Source organism: Curcuma longa, chromosome 9, assembly GCF_044706935.1.
Source record: "Curcuma longa cultivar G26 ecotype Majalengka, Jawa Barat chromosome 9, ITB_CL_G26_1.1, whole genome shotgun sequence".
Classification (NCBI taxonomy): Eukaryota; Viridiplantae; Streptophyta; class Magnoliopsida; order Zingiberales; family Zingiberaceae; genus Curcuma; species Curcuma longa.
The window spans coordinates 5,267,859-5,288,439 of NC_133869.1; the positions used below are offsets into that span (position 1 = coordinate 5,267,859).

General features: G+C 36.8%; 1 protein-coding gene and 1 pseudogene across 1 annotated transcript; both read left to right on the forward strand.

Annotated features, from left to right (window-relative positions):
* The first annotated feature begins 5,822 nt into the window (after window positions 1–5,822).
* LOC141834438 (uncharacterized) lies at window positions 5,823–8,155 on the forward strand. Its single transcript, XM_074721778.1, has 2 exons — window positions 5,823–6,316; window positions 8,086–8,155. Exons 1-2 carry the CDS (start codon window positions 5,823–5,825, stop codon window positions 8,153–8,155), a joined length of 564 nt encoding a protein of 187 aa, XP_074577879.1.
* A 1,526-nt stretch (window positions 8,156–9,681) lies between these two features.
* Window positions 9,682–19,027, forward strand: LOC141834439 (ABC transporter C family member 3-like; annotated as a pseudogene).
* Window positions 19,028–20,581: the final 1,554 nt, after the last annotated feature.

Below are 20,581 nucleotides of genomic sequence, written 5' to 3' on the forward strand. Positions count from 1 at the left end.
TGTCATTTTTGTTGACAAGAATGGCATGTAGCAGATTTATAATAAGCTCCTATGTGCAGTATTTCAATATGTAATACTTGATACAAATTTCTTTCATATAATTAAGTAGAAGAATAAACCTTTCTTCTCTCAAAATATAAAGTAATTAAAGTTTTAGAAGTTGAAACATAATCTATTGCATTTAAAATATCTAGATATTTCTCTTACAATACTCGATAAGGCAGATTTATTATTCCTATATTATCTTTTGCATCAAGTGTAATATGAATATAAAATTAAAAAAATTCATCACAATCAACAAACCACTAGTTTCACCACGACTAGAGTTAGAAAACTCATCATCTACTACGTTTTTTAACACAGTAATCACAAAGTTATACATATCAATTATACTACAAATTGAGTCAAAATTAGAACTCCAATAAGTCATTCCAGGTTGTAGTAAATTTTCAATTTAATTACATCATCTACCAATATCATATTCATCAATAGCTACTATATGCGCAACTTCAATTCTTTAAGTAAGATGTAACTCAGCATGACGTTTAAGAGATGCGTTAATGAGATTACAAATGAAATTCAATTTTGAAAAGAATAACCAAATGGATACTTCTTTTTCAACAACTACAGTTAACATTAGTTGAAGTCGATGAGCGAAACAATGTACATAATATGCACATGAACAATCTTTCAAGAAAAGAGCATGTAATCCATTTCAAGAGCCACACATATTGCTAGCACTACCATATCCTTATCTATGCATGTTGTGGATATGTATGTCATAATGACCAAGAGCATCAGATATTTCTTTCTTAAGTGTTGTAACAGTTGTATCAGTCACATATACAATCACAAAGAATAACTTTCATAAAGAGTCATCAATATCCATAAATCTTAATACAACAGACATATTGATTCTTGTTAGATGCATTTTTTGTTTCATCAACTAAAATACAAAATTTTGCATCTTCAATTTCTTTATGAATCTTGGTTCTCACTTAAATGGCAAGAATATTCAAGACATCTTTCTGAATATCTGATAAAAAATACTTTATAATTTTTGGGGCTTTCTCTAAAATGATCCCCTCAATACTCTCATTCATTTCCCCATAAATTTTATCATCTCAATAAAATTTCTACAATTATTAGAAAATGGAGATTCATCATGCCCTCTAAATGCACATGCTTGCAAATATAGTGAGTTATCGAATATTTTGAATAGTTGTCGTAAACTATAATCTGTTCTTCTACTTTTCTTCTAAAGATTGTGCATTAATCACTTTGTCAATACTACGATATATATTTGTATATTCATCAAATTATCAAGATATTCCGTAGCATTGTTACTTGATGAAGTAACAATATGCATCTATTTTCATCATTAACTTGCTTCTAATATTTGAATACATTCATTGTAAATGTAGGATTACGAGGATGCTTATGTTCAAACAAGAAATATGGAAAGCAAAATGCTACATATTTTTCAAAGAAGAGTATTCTAATTAAGTAAATTTCTTAAATCAATGACTTTGAAATTGTTGATTTTTGACTTTCAAATTTGGTTGATGGATACTCATTCTTAAAAGGTTAATATGATCTCATCTTAAAATAAGTTCATCTAATTCATCTCTTTGATTAATAGGATATTTTCATATAGGAGTACGTAATTCTAGATCAGGTTTAAGAGAATTGACATCAACATCAATTTTAGGATATTTGTTAAGTTATTTGTGTTAGATTTAATTTCTTAAAAGTGGGCTTAATTGTAATTTATATATGCGGATACGAACCGAACCCATTCAAGTGATCTAATTAAAGTTTATCAGATTTCGGATTATTGGATGTGGATTAAAATATGTAAAATCCGTTAGTCCGTTCCGGTATTATTAGATATGGATTAAATTTATTAATCACATCCCCACTTTAACTAGTTGTAATTTTGCTGAATGGAAAGATTACGTTCTCGTAGTCTTAGGTTGTATGGACTTGGACTATCATTGAAATATGATCGCACTGCACCTCTGACTAGTGCTAGCATCATAGAGCAGAGGGCTGAATTTGACAAGTGGGAGCGATCAAATCGCATGTGTCTAAGTATCATGAAGCTTTCCATACCGACACCAATTAAAGGCTCTATTACTGAAGCAGAGGATGCTAAGCGTTTCCTGAGCCAATTAGCGGACCGATTTATTGCAAACGAAAAGGTCGAGACTACCACACTTCTTTCGAAGTTGGTAACTATGTGGTATAACGACAAAGAAAATATCAGGGAGTACATTATGGAGATGTCCAATACCGCCACAAGTCTGAAAGCACTTCATCTTGATATGTCTGAATCTATGTTAGTGCATTTCGTTTTGATGTCTCTGCATGCACAGTTCACTACTTTTAAGATTTCATATAATACTCAAAAGGATAAGTGGACATTAAATGAGCTTATAGCTTAGTGCGTGCAAGAAGAGGAGAGACTGAGGCGTGAGACACCTCAAAGTGCTCACTTAGCATCTGGTTCCCGAGGTCCGAGCAAGAAACGAAAAAAGGATCAATAATAAAGGAAAGGGAAAACAAACTACAAATCATATGAATATTGACCATAAGAAGCACGAGAAACAAGATAAGGAACCCACTTGTTACTTTTGCAGAAAGAAAGGTTATATGAAGAAAGATTGTCATAAATATGTCAATTGGCGTATAAAGAAAAGTAAACTTTTCAACTTTATTAGTTCGGAAGTCAATTTGGCTATTGTATCCGTTGACACTTGATGGATAGATACTGGAGCTACTACTCACATAATTATTACTATGCAGGGTTGTCTCAGGAGCCGTCTTTCGCTTGATGGTGAAAGATACATCTATACTGAAAATGGAAGAAAGGCTAAAGTCGAGTCGATTGATGTTTTTAAGCTTTATTTAGGAACCAATATTTTTTAAATTTAGAAAATACATTGATGTACCATCTTTTTGACAGAATTTAATTTCTTGTTTGGACAAATCAGGTTATTCTTGTTCATTTGAAAATAAAATTTTCAGTATTTTCTATAATTCAGCATTGGTTGGTAATGGTTCCCTGGTTGATAAGCTTTATAAATTAAACATCATAACTCCTGAGGATGACAACGTAATTATGCATAGTATCAATATAAAATGTAAATTGACTAATAAGAATTCATCTAGTTTGTGGCATAGGCGTTTAGGATATATATCCAAACAACGCCTAGAAAGGTTAATGCCATATAAAATTCTTGATTCTCTTGACATGACAGACTTTGATGTCTGTATTGAGTGTGTTAAGGGAAAGACAACTAACAAAAAAAATAAGAGGGCGAGTCGTTGTAGTGATATTTTGGAGTTAATACATATAGACATTTGTGGACCATTCCCTAAGGCATCTTGGAATGGACACACATATTTTATTAGTTTCATAGACAACTACTCTTGATTCGACTATCTGTACCTCATTCGTGAGAAGTCGCAATCTTTAGACATGTTCAAAATTTTCAAAGCCGAAGTTGAAAATCAACTAGGTAAGAAAATTAAAGCCGTCCGATCCGATCGTGGAGGTGAATATTACGATCGATATGATGGATCAGGTAAATAATGTTCAGGACCTTTTACGAATTATCTTGCAAAGTGTGGGATAGTGCCTCAATATACCATGTCTGGTACTCTCAGTCAAAATGGTGTAGCGGAGCGACGCAATCGTACCCTAAAAGATATGGTAAGAAGTATGATGGCTTTCACTTCTTTACCTGAATCTTTGTGGGGTGAGACACTCATGACTGTAGTTTACCTACTTAACAGAGTACCAAGTAAGGCAGTAAACAAAACCCCATTCGAGATGTGGACGGGTAGAAAGCCTGGTATTAGACATTTACACGTCTGGGGTTGTCCAGCTGAGTGTTGATGCAGTTTGTCCCGATTGTTGTTTTGATGTTGACACAGATTTAAGTTCATTTTAGTTGGACAAGAATTAAGTTCAATATATTCAGATTGACCAATGGACCAGATGAAGTCGGAGAGGGCTCGGTAGCTCGTTCTCCGGACTAGGTCAGAGAGGGCTCGGTAGCTCGTTCTCTGGACCAGATGGAGTCGGAGAGGGCTCGGTAGCTCGTTCTCCGGACTAGGTCAGAGAGGGCTCGGTAGCTCGTTCTCTGGACCGGATGAAGTCGGAGAGGGCTCGGGAGCTCGTTCTCCGGACTAGCTGGACCGGATGGAGGAGAGGGCTCGGTAGCTCGTTCTCCGGACTAGGTCAGAGAGGGCTCGGTAGCTCGTTCTCTGGACCGGATGGAGTCTGGAGAGGGCTTGGTAGCTCGTTCTCCAGATTAGGTCAGAGAGGGCTCGGTAGCTCGTTCTCTGTACCGGACTTTGGTCGAAGAAGGCTTGGAAGCCTGTCTTCTGACCGGATCATTATCAGAGGAGGCTTGAGAGCCTGTTCTCTGAATACATGATCCAATGTGGTTGGCTCGGGTGAGACCCAAGTTAACCAAGTGATCAGATTGCATGGGATTCAAATTCACTTTGGTGTAATCGATGGGTGAATCGATTAACCAAGGGTTAGTTGGTTAGTCGATCTGATGATCGATTACAGAGCATTCTGTAAGAATTTGGAAAACCCACAGAACACACCATAATCGATTGGGCAATCGATTATGGTCAATGGTAATCGATCTGTTGATCGACTACACGCTTAACGAGAAATGGAATTAGCGATCGGTAATCGATCACCTGATCGATTACCATATCTTAATCGATCAACGGATCGATTAAGATATGTGGTAATCGATTACTGCTTGGGCTTGATCGATTACACGGTTTACAGAGAAACGAATTGCGACGTTTAATCGATGGCCTGATCGATTAAGATTTTTCTGATCGTGTTCAGAGGCTTCTGCTCATTTCTGATTCCTGATTCTCTACTCTGATATATGCTTTGCTAATCACTTGCTGAGTTTGCAGATGGGATTTGAATTCAAATGAAGACTAGGGAGGGTCAAGGCTTGGCATTCCGTTGGTGCAGTTTGTCGCACTTTGGTTTTCAGGTAAAAGACAGCGGGAGACTGAGCTGCAACAGGAGGATGATCAGTGTGCTGAGAGGAGCGTGGTCCAGCAACTGGAGGAGAGACCTCAGTGGTGCTGGAGAGCTCAGATGGCTCAGCAACTGGCTCAGTGTGCAGTGGACTCAGGCGACCGTTGAACGAGCAGAAGAGAAGAGACTAAAAGAAGGAGATGAAGGAGTAGAGAGAACTAACAACAAACGAAAAGAAGCAAGGCTGTGTGTGTGCTTGCTGTGCTGTGTTCTCTGCTTGCGTTCATTGCTCTTCTTTGAAGCTCTCTGCCTGAGGTGGTGCAAGGAGCTGGTGCTCTTGCTCTCGGGAAGCTTCTGCTTTGAGGTTTTTGTGTTGAGGCTGTGCTGTAAGTTCACTGTTTTATTGGCCTCAATCTTCTTCTTATAATCTCTGTGCCTAACATATATTCTTGAGATTGGCTGTGGAGAGGTCACTCCACCGAGAAGGAGACATTATCTAGCCGGATTCATCCGGGGTGTGATCTACCGAAGATCAAGGGATCGTCCACCTTACGGACACGCCGAGGAGTAGGGGCAAGTTATCCCCGAACCTCGTATATCCTCGTGTTTGCATTGTCTTTATTTTATTAGTTATTTTCTTCTATTTTCCGCTGCGTACTAAGATTTTGTAGGAGAAAATCGATTTGCAAAAGAGAGGCTATTCACTCCCCCCCTCTCTAGCCATCTCCCGATCTTCAACAAGTGGTATCAGAGCCTGGGCTCTTTGCTTGGATTCCAACCCTAAAGAGCAAGAGAGATGGCCATGAAGGAAGGCTTCAGCACCAATCGACCACCATTCTTCGACGGAGCCGACTTCCAATATTGGAGAAGCCGCATGGAGTATTATCTCAAGACCGACATTTCCATGTGGTTCTCGGTCAAGGAAGGCTTCACTCCACCGAGGGACGAAGAAGGTAAGGAACTTGACTCATCAAGGTGGTCCGCGGAGCAAACGCGCAAAGGACAAGCCGATGCCAAGGCGGTGGTGACTCTACAATGCGGTATCAACAAAGATCAACTCATCAAGGTTGGTCCGTTCACAAGCGCGAAGGATTTGTGGAACAAGCTCATCGAGCTTCACGAGGGGACCCGAGACTCCCGGATTGCGAAGAGAGATCTCTTCTTGAACCAACTCCAAAATCTCTCAATGAAGGAGAATGAAACGGTAAGCGAACTACATGGTCGTTTCAAGGAGATCCTCAATGGTTTGCACACCGTCGATGAGAAGGTCGAAAACCGCGACCTTGTAAGGTATGTTCTAAAATCCTTTCCAAGGAATTATATTTCCTATTTAAAATTCTTATTCGATTTTATAGAACTTATGTCATTTAGGATTTACAAGTTCTATCAATTTGATCACGGAAATTTAAGATATCTATTGGATGGAGAATTTCCTTAATTTGTTAATATTTACTCTTTTGGTTAAAAAAATAAGTTGATAGTTTGTTTTTCATTTTCTAAATTTTCTATATTAAAGTGAATAAATGAAGAAATTATTTAATTAGAAAATTCTAATAATCCAAAAAAATTTAATCAAAGAATTATTTTTTAAATTCCATAATTATTTATTTTTGATTATTTCTAACTAGAAAAATCATAATGCGAGCCTAAAAATAATTATAACATCAATAATTCTCAAATATCACAACTAATGGATTGCTTTTGCAAAATTCACATCAATAAATTTTTAGGCTAAAAATCCAAGATTGACAATTCATAAACATCATCACCTAATATTATGGCTACTTAAATAATTGCAACTAAATAAATATTCGACAATTTTAGAGTTTTTCAAATATATTTTACCTCAAAGTCAACAATTTCAAAATCTAGAAAAATAAATCAACCATTTTTTATACAAGGTATCTGGATCTTATGGGCCAACTAATTCTTGGATGTACAGTTCGGTCCCACATTTCACATGTTGGTGCAATCGACCCCTAGTTAAGGTTAACCAAACTCGAGTTGACTCGAATTGATGTTTCAATGTTTAATCAATATGTTAGTTGGCCGAGTGAGATGCCAAGTAGATCAAAGTTGACTGGATACTTGACAATCAATTAATATATTGAGTTGACATGAGATAAAAAGTTCAAGTAGGTAATGATTGATCAGACATTTGATAATCGAAAGTTCAATAGAGAGTTGACATGAGACATGAAATCTTGACAAGTCAAAGTTGATCGGATGTAAGGCAATGATGAAGTCTTGACAGGTTTAGGTTGATCGGATGCTAGGCAATGAGAAAGTCCCGATATGTCAAAGTTAATCGAATGCTAGCAACAAGGAAGTCCCGACAGGTCAAGGTTGATCGGATGTTAGGCAACGAGAAAATCTCGACATGTCAAGATTGACTGGATGTCGGATAAAAAAAGTTCTGCGAGATTAAGGTCAATTGAATATCGAATAAGGCGAGAATTCAATTTTGATAAGGCTCAAACAAGAGTATTAATCGATTGATAGGGTGTACCAATCGACTAATGAACAGAAAACCTCAAAATAGAGTTGCTACAATACTGCTACAGTAATTGAATTATAGTACTGCTACATTATTTTTGCTACATTGCTAAAAAATAGTAGCTTGCTACAGTATTCAATCAGTTGACTGCTAGCTTTAAAAATCGAACAGAAGCTGATCGATTGAACCATTTGATTCGACTGATTGTTATCCGTTGATTGTTAGATGAATCAGTTGACTGATTTTAAATGATCAACAAAATTAGATAAATTTCAAAAAGTCATTCCATGGCAATAATAGTGTTAGAGATCATATCAATTGACTGATGAGTAAGATTAATCAATTGATAGGTGAAAATTAACATCGAATTAAAAGTTTTAAAAGAGGCATTTCGAGAAAATTTTCAATCTGGATCTTGAGGGACTGGAGAGGAAGTGTTGTTGCATTTCCCACCATCAAAAGACAATTCAAAGTGACAAGCAAGCATTTAAAACAAAGTTTCTCAATTGTAAAGTGTTTCGCTTTCCATTTATATTTTGTATTGCTTGTATTCACTTTCCAGTTGTAAGAGGTTTCTCCGCCTCTACAAGATATTTGAGAAGCAGAAGGTTATAATAGTGGTATATCGCTAGGACTAGACATTGAAATAGTTACCTTGAGAGGAACCAAATAAAATTGATTTGTTTTGTGCTTGTATTTTCTTTTGTTGTTCGTTGTGCATTAATGTTGTGTAGACAAGTACAAAATTGAGACGAAGCGATTTGAGCTATTCATCTCCCCTCTAGCTCGCATGGGTCCTAACATCGCACACCAGGTAAATCCAAGAAGCGACATGGCTCCCCAGCCTCACTAGTTGTTTGAACGCCATAACATGCGTTGTATGGGTTTCAAACCCTTGTTGCTTGAGAGAAGTGTTCTGCCTCTTACCACCACAATAAACCAACCAATAAATAATATTAGCGCGATATATGAGTTCAAATCACACTAAATCAAATGGGTAAAATTCTCACTCAAGACAGTGAACAAATCGACCAATACAAGCTACAATCGAGCTTTAAAATTATCAAAATCGTAAAACTAACAAATAGTACCCTAATCTAGAATTGAGTTAAAATTTCTTACAAATAGTTACAACCTAGATCTAGAATTAAGTTCAAAACTCCTCAAAAATAAAGCAAAATTGATTTGGATCAGAGTAAGCTGGCCATGTGATGGTTTTGCCCAAATTGCTATCGAAAACTCAAAGGGAGGCAGTGGTCACGATCGAATTTGATTAGAAATCTGTCTAGGGATTGAATACACATAACTCATGTCTTAAACTCTAGAAGAATCATCAACGAAATGACAAAAATTGAAGGAGGACAACTTGCGTATGATCCACTGGAACTAGAGTTTGTTTTCACAATTTTTTTTTAAAAAAATAGGTGGGGCTACCTTATCCCAAGTGGATTCGCCCCAGAATACTATTGATTATATTTATTTGTCTTTATTTAATTATTATAATAATTATTATTATTTAAGAGAAAATAAATTGATTTTATTAAATATAGTTTTAAATTATCTGAAAAAAATGTTTATTAACATTACATTAAACAATTCTCAACAATTAATATAATTTTAGAAAATAAAGGATTGAGTTGTAATAGTAAAATTAGAAACATTTGGATTGCTAAAACACCCTGATTTTCTTTCAATTTACTATAAAAATTTGAAAAGACTTACTGGAATCCACTCTGGTTTTACCAAATTAGGAATGAAGACGAAACAATACAACTCGAGGAGTGCCGGACGGCGGACGGTATCAACGTTTGGCAATTAAAGTTGGAGAATATTCCAGTATCAGTTCCAACCAAACAATTGCTAAAAATGCTTACCCTAATTAATTAACTTTCAAATACCCTAATTGACCGCCAAAAAGCTAACCCTAAAAATGCTTACCCTAATTATTTAACTTCTCTCATATCACTCCCTATTTCCACGTACCTTCTAACGCACCCGATCGCCTTCTCCCTTCTTTGTCCCTTTCCTCTACCGCCACCATTCCCATCGGGCGCTGCGTTCCGTTTCTTGCTTGCGCCGCGAGGAGCCGCCTTCCTTCTCTGAATTAACCGCGCGCGCACTCGGACAAGAAGGAGAAGTAGCAGCGGAAAAGCTAACTATGTCGATTCTCTCGTTCGTTGCCGTGCCCGCTGACGCGGCCGTCGTCGTCCTGCATGGCTTCTCCGTTGCATTCCATTTCCTCTTCCTCCTCGCCTTCGCCTTCTTCTGGCTCCGACCGGCATCAGAGCACGCCGGAAGATCCAAACAAGGAGCAGAGCGACGCACGTCTCTGTTTCAGAGATTGCTGATCTCCACCTGCGCCGTCGTCGGAGTGTTTTATCTCTGTCTTGCCGTGCTCACCTTTGTCTGGTATCAGGAAGGTCGGCGATGGCAGCGTGACCAGGCCGTGGTCCTCTCCGATGCCGCGCTTCGCGCGGCCACTTGGCTCAACACCGCCGCTTACCTCGCTGTTGGCCTCCGCTCCCATCGCTTCCCGGTGTTTCTTAGGATCTGGTGGGGATTGTTCTTCCTTATGTCATGTTCCTCCCTCGCCGTTGATCTCTTCTACCTGAGAAAACGAGCTGCTTTGTCGATTCCCGCTTGGGTGTTCGATATCGTTTCCGGTCTGTCAACTCTTATCGTCAGTTCTGCTGCCTGCTTTGGGAACAGCCGTGAGGAGAGAGCGGTGTCTGATACCGAGGAGCCTCTGTTGAACGGCGTCTCTGCGAATGCAGAGAGTTGCGCGGGAAACATCTCCTTGTTCGCCAATGCCGGGTTCCTCAGCACGCTCACCTTCTACTGGATTGGTCCGCTGCTCGCCGTCGGCAACCGGAAAACCCTCGACCTCGCCGATGTGCCTCATCTGGAGCCGCGAGATTACATGCACCGACGGAATCTTTTCCGTATTCAGAACCAAACTCGACGCCTGCTCCGTTATCGGCAGCACTTCTTCCGTAACCACATTCCAGCTCGCGAAGGCGTTGCTCCTCACCACGTGGCAGCAAGTGGCGGTCACGGCCGTTTACGCGATCGTGTACACCTTCGCCACCTACGTCGGCCCCTACCTCATCGACATCCTCGTCCGGTACCTCAACGGCGAGCCTCTGTTCGCCGGCTCTGGCTACTGGCTTGTGGTGACCTTCGTTGTGGGCAAGCTCCTGGAGTGCCTGTCGCAGCGGCACTGGTTCTTCCAGTTGCAGCAAGCCGGGATCAGAATCCGCGCCGCCCTCGTCGTCATCATCTACCAAAAAGGCCTCGCCCTGTCGAGCCGGTCGAAGCAGAGACAGACCAGTGGCGAGGTCATCAATCTGATGAGCGTCGACGCAGACCGAATCGGGCTCTTCAGCTGGTACGTGCACGGCCTCTGGTTGGTTCCCTTGCAGGTCGCGCTCGCCTTGCTCATCTTGTACACCAACTTGGGCCTCGCCGCTGGAGCCGCACTGCTGGCCACGGTCCTGGTGATGCTGGCCAATGTGCCTCTCGGGAAGATGCAGGAAAAGTACCAGGGAAAGGTGATGAGTGCAAGGATACGAGAATGAAGGCGACGTCGGAGATTTTAAGGAACATGAGAATTCTCAAGCTGCAAGGCTGGGAGATGAAGTTCTTGGCGAAAGTAATCAAGCTGAGGAAGAACGAGGAGAACTGGTCTTCTGGGGGGGGGGGGGGGGGGGGGGGGGGGGGGGGGGGGCGCCCATATTTGTGGTGGTCGTCACTTTTGGATTCTGCATGCTAGTAGAGATTCCATTATCGTCAGGAAAGGTCCTCTCGGCGCTCTCGGCGCTGGCGACCTTTAGGGGGTGTTTGGTTGGAAGTTATCATTGATAACCTTGGTTACTGTCGGAGGTTATCGTTGATAACCTTGTTTGGTTCAGGTTATGATCGATTCCCAAGTAATATAACATCACCGCCACATCAACAAATGGATTATAACCCGGTAATGTGATTACCTTGGCAGCCTAAGGTTTTCTAGGATTCCTGAGGTTAACAAAATTTTTTCCATAATTACCCTCCGATTTTAAAACTAAGTCAATTAAAAAGTACTAAGAAATCTAATTAAAATCAAATTATTTAATTCAATAAATTTTAATTTAAATTTTTATAAATTAAAAAAAATTATTTTAAATTTAAAAAATAAAATTAATGAATTATATTTATTAATTTAATGAATTATTTTATTAAAATAAATATTTTAATAAATTATTTTATTAAAAAATATATATTTTTAAATAAAAAAATAAAATTAACCAATTATATTTATTAATTTAATAAATTATTTTATTAAAATAATTATTTTTAATAAATTACTTTATTAAAATAAAATTATCATATTATCTTTATTAATTTAATAAATTATTTTATTAAAATAATCATTTTAATAAATTATTTTATTAAAAGAAATATAAATTTATTTTAAATTTAAAATATAAAATTAAGGAATTATATTTATTAATTTAATAAATTATTTTATTAAAATAATTATTTTAATAAATTATTTTATTAATATATATATATATATTTATTTTAAATTTTAAAAAATAAAATTAATAAATTATATTTATTATTTTAATAAATTTTTTTAAAATAATTATTTTTAATGAATTATTTTATTAAAATAAAATTAACAAATTATACTTATTAATTTAATGAATTATATTAAAATATAATTGAATGAGGGGTAATATAGTAAATATAAAACTGGTTATGTTTTATTTCCTCCAAATAAATAAAGTGAACCAAACAATATTAGGTTATGTTTTATGCCTCATAACCTTGGTTATGTGATTACTTGGTAATCACATAACTAAGGTTATATATCATAACTTGAACCAAACGCACCTTAGAGTAATGCAGGAACCCATCTACAACCTCCCTGACATGGTATCCATGATCATCCAGACCAAGGTTTCTCTTGATCGAATTGCTTCATTCTTATGCCTCGAAGAGCTGCAATCGGATACCATAGAAAGGCTTCCGAGTGGCTTTTCCGAGATCGCAACAGAAGTGGTAAATGGAACCTTCTCGTGGGATCACTCTCCGGATGCTCCGACCTTGAAGGATTTGAACTTCAAAGTGCTGCGAGGCATGAGGGTTGCTGTTTGTGGCACTGTTGGTTCAGGGAAATCGAGCTTGTTGTCGAGCTTGTTAGGCCAGGTGCCCAAGGTCTCTGGAAGTGTTAGGCTCTGTGGCACAACTGCTTATGTACCCCAGTCCCCTTGGATACAAAGTGGTAAGATTCAAGATAACATTTTGTTTGGTAAGGATATGGATCGGGAGAAGTATGAGAAGGTGCTTGAAGATTGCTGTTTGAAGAAAGACTTGGAGATCCTGGCATTTGGAGATCAGACATTGATAGGAGAGCGGGGCATCAACTTGAGTGGCGGACAGAAGCAAAGGATTCAGATTGCTCAGGCTTTGTACCACGATGCTGATATTTTCTTGTTTGATGATCCTTTCAGTGCCGTAGATGCTCACACAGGAACCCATCTCTTTAAGGTACGCACTTTTTTTTCCTAATCTTGTATGGTGCTATGAACTAATACACATGGTGAATGCTTTGTTCCTATGCTAATGATATGGTGTTTCAAGAATGAATATAAACTCAACATTTATGCATCTATGGTCATATAATTGTCAACCATATCAGTGTTTTTCTTTTACCAAAATAACTCTTTGCTCGATTGCATCTATGATTTAAGTTTGCACACTGAGTCCAGTAGGTGTTGTTGCTTGCCTGCGGTTGAGAATTTTAATATGTTTTTATCTTATTAAAGATCTTTATCTAGCATTAGCAGATTAAGGTACATTGCTTCCCTTCAACTTCAATGATGATGTTTTGCTTTGTTTAAACTAGTAAACATTGAGCTAAGTAAGATGAAACAATCGCCATGTAGGCAAATTAAAAGCTGGCATATTATTCGATCTCTCTTTCTTTATTTTATTTTTGTTTTCTGGGTGATCTAAGTATTCTTATGGTATTGTTTTTAGCAAATTCAGTCTTTTGTTGGCATAGGGATTACTAGCACATTCAATTTAAACTCATCTTTCCTCTGTTTCTCATTATCTTCTGAATTGCAGGAGTGTTTGCTTGGTCATCTAGCTTCAAAAACAATAATATATGTCACTCATCAAGTGGAGTTCTTACCTTCAGCTGATCTTGTCCTGGTGATTTATGCCCTTTGCTTTCCTTTTTCCTACATGATTTTTCCATCTTGTGATTGCTCCATAGGCTTCTTAGGTAGCTTAGGAAAATGTTGCTTTCTAATTCATAGTGCATGAAAGATGGAAGGATCGTACAAGCAGGCAAGTATAATGACCTGCTAAACTCAGGGACAGAATTCAGGGAATTGGTTGGTGCCCACAAGGATGCTTTGGCAGCACTTGATTCCATTGAGCTTGGCGTTGGTGCTCCCAATAACAATGCACTAGTTGATGACAATGGCACAAATATTGGTGCAGCAGCTCCCAGCCAAGGTGTTAACAGTGATGCACAAAATGGTAAGGCAGACGAAACATATAGCCAAAAGGGACAACTTGTTCAAGAAGAGGAGAGGGAGAAAGGCCGTGTTGGATTTTGGGTCTATTGGAAGTATGTGACGATGGCCTATGGAGGAGCTCTTGTTCCTCTAATTTTGTTGGGACAAGTTCTGTTTCAAGTTCTTCAAATCGGAAGCAATTATTGGATGGCATGGACAGCTCCCGTCTCATAAGATGAGCAACCTCCTGTTAATGGATCAGTGCTCATCTGTGTTTGTGTTGCATTTATGGAATTTTACATACGATACCGTATACCGCAAAAATTTCATAAAAAAAACCTATACCGTTACCATACCGTTTATACCGAAATTTCGGTATACCGAAAATTCAGTATACCGAATTTTCAGTATAGTATAAAATGCATACCGATCAAAATGTTCGGTATACCGATCATACCGAAATACCGACCAACCGACCGATCATACTGATCATACCGATCGTATAAAAATGTTCGGTATACCGATCATACCGAAATACCGTACCCAATATCAATTTTAAAAATAATAAATAATTTATAAGAGGATATATAATAGGTATTTCGGTATATACCGAAATACCGAAAAATAATAATTTCATACCGATACCGATACCGAAAAATTCGGTACGGTATTATACCGTATCGAAATTTTCAGTATACCAAAATTTTTGGTATGGACGGTAAATATCGGTATGGTATGTGCGGTATACCGAAAATTCAGTATTTTTTCCCACCCCTAGTTGCATTGGCTGTTGGAAGCTCCTTTTGTGTACTTGTGAGAGCTATGCTGCTTGTAACAGCTGGATACAAGACATCAACACTTTTATTTAACAAGCTGCATAACTGCATTTTCCGTGCTCCTATGTCGTTCTTCGATTCCACTCCTAGCGGCCGCATCCTTAATAGAGTATGTGATTTAGTAAATCATCCCTAGAAGTAGAATTTTGTTTGCATGTGTTACCTCTCATTACTGTTTGCACTTTTTCTTTTGCAGGCATCAACGGATCAAAACCACTATTCCTTACCAAATTGGCACAGTTGCATTTTCTTTCATTCAACTTGTTGGGATAATTGCAGTCATGTCGCAAGTTGCATGGCAAGTATTCATTGTCTTTATTCCTGTGATTGCAACCTACACTTGGTATCAGGTATTAAGGTTAGGGCTGAGTATTCGGTTAAAATCGAATCGAATCGAACCGAACTGAATTAGTTTAAACCCTAAAAACCAAACAAACCGAACCAATATTTTATTGGTTAATTTGATTTTCAACTGAATTAACCGAATTTTTTAAATATTATGAAAAGTTTACTGATTTATAAATTTATTTACTTAAAATTTATAAATTATAATTCGGTTTATTCGGTTTAACCGAATAAGGAATAAAACCGAAACCCGAATTTGCTTGTTTTTCCAAATTTTTTAATTGTCAGTTTGATCGATTTATTCGGTTTTGTTTTCTTCAATTTGACTTTGCCATTGATTTCTGTAGTTAAAGCAAATGTTTCAGGAATTTGACAACACAGTCGACATTGGTCTAACATAGGACAACAAAAGTGAAAATTTGCCTAGAAATTTAGCACTGTTGATTATAATTGTGGTATGGAGCTTAATGATGGTCAAGATTATATAGCCATCCCACAACTAGGGCTAAATAGTACGGTATACCGAATTTTACATACGATACCGTATACCGTACCGAAAATTTCGGCATAAAAAACTTCTATACCGTTATTACTAAAATCCATACCGGAATTTGTATACCGAAAATTCGGTATATGAGGTTTTAGTATTCTATGCCTAAAAAATGCATTTGTTCAAAATGTTCGGTATACCGATCATACCGATCCATGTAAATCACCTTTCGGTTCATGGGTAGAAGAGCTACATATTTTTATGCACAGGTTTGGGCTTTCTTTTTGCTTGTCTTGCTTAGTCTCTAAAAGCAAACTACTTAATATTCAACGAGTTCTGTTAGTCAGAAAGTGTGCCCTAGGACATGCATGTTATTGTCTTGATTACTTGATTCATCTCCTTTTGATACCGAGGCACTTCTAGGCTAATAGACGAATGATAGCTTTAACAGAAAGGAGAAATGGTGAAACTTGTGCTTCCTAGTAGCTCCCCCCCCCCCCCCCCCCCCCCCCCCCCCCCCCCCCCCCCCCCCCTCATAATAAATCACAGCTTGGCAAGCTCAAAAACATATAGATAGTAGCTAAAGAATATCAAATTTTAAAAATCGCCAAGAAGAAGAAGAAGAATTGTGTAAGAGGCAAGATAAAGCACAAGAAGTTAAAAAAGAAATCCAAAGAAATGAGCAATAAAGGATTGTGATCTATTGTGTCATACTTGCTACCCAGGACTCTAATTAGATTTGATTTTCTTGGCATTTTCTAGTTGACATTTAGTTTCTTGTATTCAAACAAGTTTTTTTTTTCAATCTATTGTGTCCGAAATTTTCGATATGGACGGTAAACAGATTTGGTTTACTTGTTAGCATTTTCTAGTTGACATTTAGTTCTTGTATTCAAACAAGTTTTTTTTTCAATCTCTATTTGTCTAATAACAGTTCATATGATATTGATTTACTTTTCCAAAATGGTGGCAACTTTATTATACTCTTGTGTTATTTCCTTTCCCTTAAACGTTCACTTGCTGATCATGCATTTGTCCTATTCTTGAAGAATTATTACATAGGTACAGCTCGAGAACTGTCCAGGTTGAATGGTGTGTGTAAAGCTCCAATCATACAACATTTCTCGGAATCATTGTCTGGATCAACAACAATAAGAAGTTTTGATCAGAATCAAATATTTATAAAAACTAATTTCCACCTATCAGATCAGTTTTCTCAACTCAAGTTCCACACTGCTGCAGCAATGGAATGGCTTTGCTTTCGTTTGGATATGCTGTCGTCGCTTATGTTTGCCTTTTCTTTAGTTTTCCTAATCTCCATGCCAAGAGGGGTGATTGATCCTGGTAATGTCCCAGCAGTTCAGTTCTATATTACTCAAGGACATTTAATACTAATCTCTACCATTTTGGATTCACATCCTCTTCTTTTCAGGTATTTCTGGCCTTGCTGTGGCATATGGACTTAATCTTAATATGCTAATAGCCTGGTTCATGTGGAGTCTCTGTCAACTCGAAAACTCAATGATATCAGTTGAGCGAATACTGCAGTATGCCACCATTGACAGTGAACCACCTCTCTTGATAGAATCAAATAAACTGGACTCAAGTTGGCCATCCAATGGAGAAATTGAACTTCATAATTTACAGGTAACCCCAACCTATGTAAAACAAACAAGTTCTTTCCAGTTCTCTTCAAGTAATTGGGATTTGTGGCTTCTTGTTATTTCTTACTGTGTGATAAATGATCATGACTAGTGTTCTCATATCTTTTACTCTTCAGTTTCTTCTCTTTTCTCTCCCGATGAAAATAGATGTAGCTGTATGTATTTGTTGGTCCTATCCTATTCCATTAGCTAGTTTTTCTGAAAGTGCTGATTTGATAATGCAGGTTTGCTACAGAGCAAACATGCCTTTAGTATTGAGAGGCCTGACTTGTACTTTTCCTGGAGGAATGAAAACTGGAATTGTTGGAAGAACTGGCAGTGGAAAATCTACCCTAATACAAGCACTCTTCCGCATAATTGATCCAGCAGTTGGCCGGATAGCTATTGACGGGATCGACATTTCCACAGTAGGACTTCACGATCTAAGGTCAAGACTAAGCATAATCCCACAAAACCCAACGATGTTTGAGGGAACTGTTCATAGCAACCTAGACCCCTTGGAAGAGTACAAAGATGAAGAGATATGGAAGGTGACTTGTTATTACTCATGTCTTTGCCCTCAGTTGTTTGTTTACTCTTGCACCCTGGCTGATCTAATTCAATGCAAATAGGAGTGAGTAAAAATTTGATTAAACTGAATAAACTGATCGAACCGAACCGAATTAAAAATTCGGTTCGGTTATTTCAGAATTTTGGTTATTTTTTAAAAAAAAATCGGTTAATTCGGTTTGGATTCGATTTTAAAATTCCTTATTCGGTTAAACCGAATAAACCGAATTAATCAAAATAGAAAAATAATTTATAAATTTTAAGTAAATAAATTTATAAATCCCTAATTCATTAGTAAAATTTTCATAATATTTTAAAAAATTTGGTTAATTCGGTTGAAAACCGAATTAACCGATAAAATATCGATTCAGTTTGTTCGATTTTTATTAGAAAATTCAGTCAGTTCGATTGGTTCAAAAAAAATTGATTTATTCAGTTTTCGATTAATTCGGTTCGGTTCGATTTTAACCGAATACTCACCCCTAAATGCAAATGTTTTAGGCCCTGGATAGCTGTCAGCTTGGGGAGGAAGTGAGAAAGAAAGAACTAAAGCTAGACTCTGAAGGTAAAGGATCTTCACAATTAGATAGATATAATAGTTTTGGCTAAAGAGTTCTTAACAATTGAGCTAAGCCTACATATTTGCTATTCACTGAATCTTATTCTCAGTGACTGAAAATGGAGAAAATTGGAGTGTTGGTCAACGCCAGCTTGTTTGTTTGGGTAGGATGATTCTGAAAAAAAGTAAGGTGTTGGTTCTTGATGAAGCAACAGCTTCGGTGGATACTACTACAGACAGTGTGATTCAAAAAACCCTGAGGCTGCAATTTTCAGAGTCCACTGTGATCACCATTATGCATAGGATAACATCTGTTCTTGATAGTGATATGGTTTTACTTTTAGATAATGGTAAGTTATCTATTCATGTTCCTTGACTCAAGGTACCTCATTATTCATATCAGATGCAATTCATGCTCTTCGACTAGGAGTCATTGTGGAGCATGATAAACCAGCAAGATTGTTGGAAAACAAGTCATCCCTATTTGAGAAACTCGTCGCAGAGTACACGATGAGATCGAGTTCAAGTTTTGATAACCACAATAAATGAAGATATATTAAGCCACTTCTCGTGGTGAAGAACAACTCAGCTCTGATGAAATTGTCGGTTGATCTGAATTTGATAAGGCTAGTTGCCAACAGCAAGCCTACTTGCGGATGTGGTAATCTTTCTTACTCAGTATCATTTTGTCGACATATCCATAAATTTATGGTGAAGTGCAGGAATTAGGTTCACGCAGGCGATCTGTTCCATAATTTTCATCATGTGATATATGATTGAGTTAGTTTGTGTTTCAACTAATTCATAAATGTAGTAAAAATACGAATCCGAGATACTAAATTACTTGCTCTACAAGTCCATGTATTGCATTTCAAAGTCATAGATCAATATCAAACCAAATACATGACTTAGTTTGATTGGTCCGCGACTCGACTAGTCCACCTAGCTCAAATGGCTTGGCCTCTTTGTATTTTTGATCCACCCGACCTATTGTGCCCTAAGTTGTCATTGCGACCATAGGCATGGTTAGCGTCCATGATGATCCACAACAATATTTGCTTGTATTTGATCCTCAACCAAGCATTATATTCCAAATAAAACATATACAGTTTTCAATGTATTATTTTTGAAACCTCGTACAATATATAAGAAATCGCAAGAAACTCCAACGCTACTCACAACAAATAAACTAGTGTACTTACAATTAACCACAAACTCTTTATTCTACTATACTAGTAATGAATGAGAATGACATGAAACAAAACTTGACAAAAGGAAAAGAACCCTAACCATAAAGATAAAAAATAAATGGGCAAAAATTAAAAGAGCATTTTTAAATTTAGAATAGTAAAAAAATATCTATTTTTATTTTCAAAAATATTTTTATTTTTTGCTATGTTGTAGCAATAATAAAATTATAATTGTTATACAACTGTAATAGTTATGATTCTGTAACTACTACAATTACATAGTTGTAGCAGTTATGATTTTGTAACTTGTATAATATAATATTAATTAGTGTTAATTAAAATAAATTATTTATATTGTGCTAATTATGATTCATAGTTATTACAATATAATATTGATCAATATTGATTAAAGATGATTATTATAATTATATAATAATTATGTTTTTGTAGTTACTATAATATATTGATTAATATTGATAAGAAATAAATTATTTATGTTGTAGCAATTACGATTCGTAATTACTATTATATAATATTGATCAATGTTGATAAGAGATAAAATATCTATATTATAGCAATTATGAACTATATCTACTATAATATAATATTATTAATGTTAATCAGAATTGAATGTCTATATTATAATAGTTGTGATCAGGTAGCAACTATAACAACATTAAAAATAAAAATATATTGAGGTAGGATGAGAGATCATTTTAATAATAAATGAAAAAAATGCTCTTTTAATTATTCTAATAAAAAGAGTCCATTTTTTATTTTTATCCAAAATAAATGACAATGAAAAACATAAAACTTAAAAAACTATGAAAATACGTTGCCGAGTGTAACAACTGAATAATAACTGATAAAGCAGAAAAGGAAAAAGGTGAAAAATAATTCCAGTAATAATGAA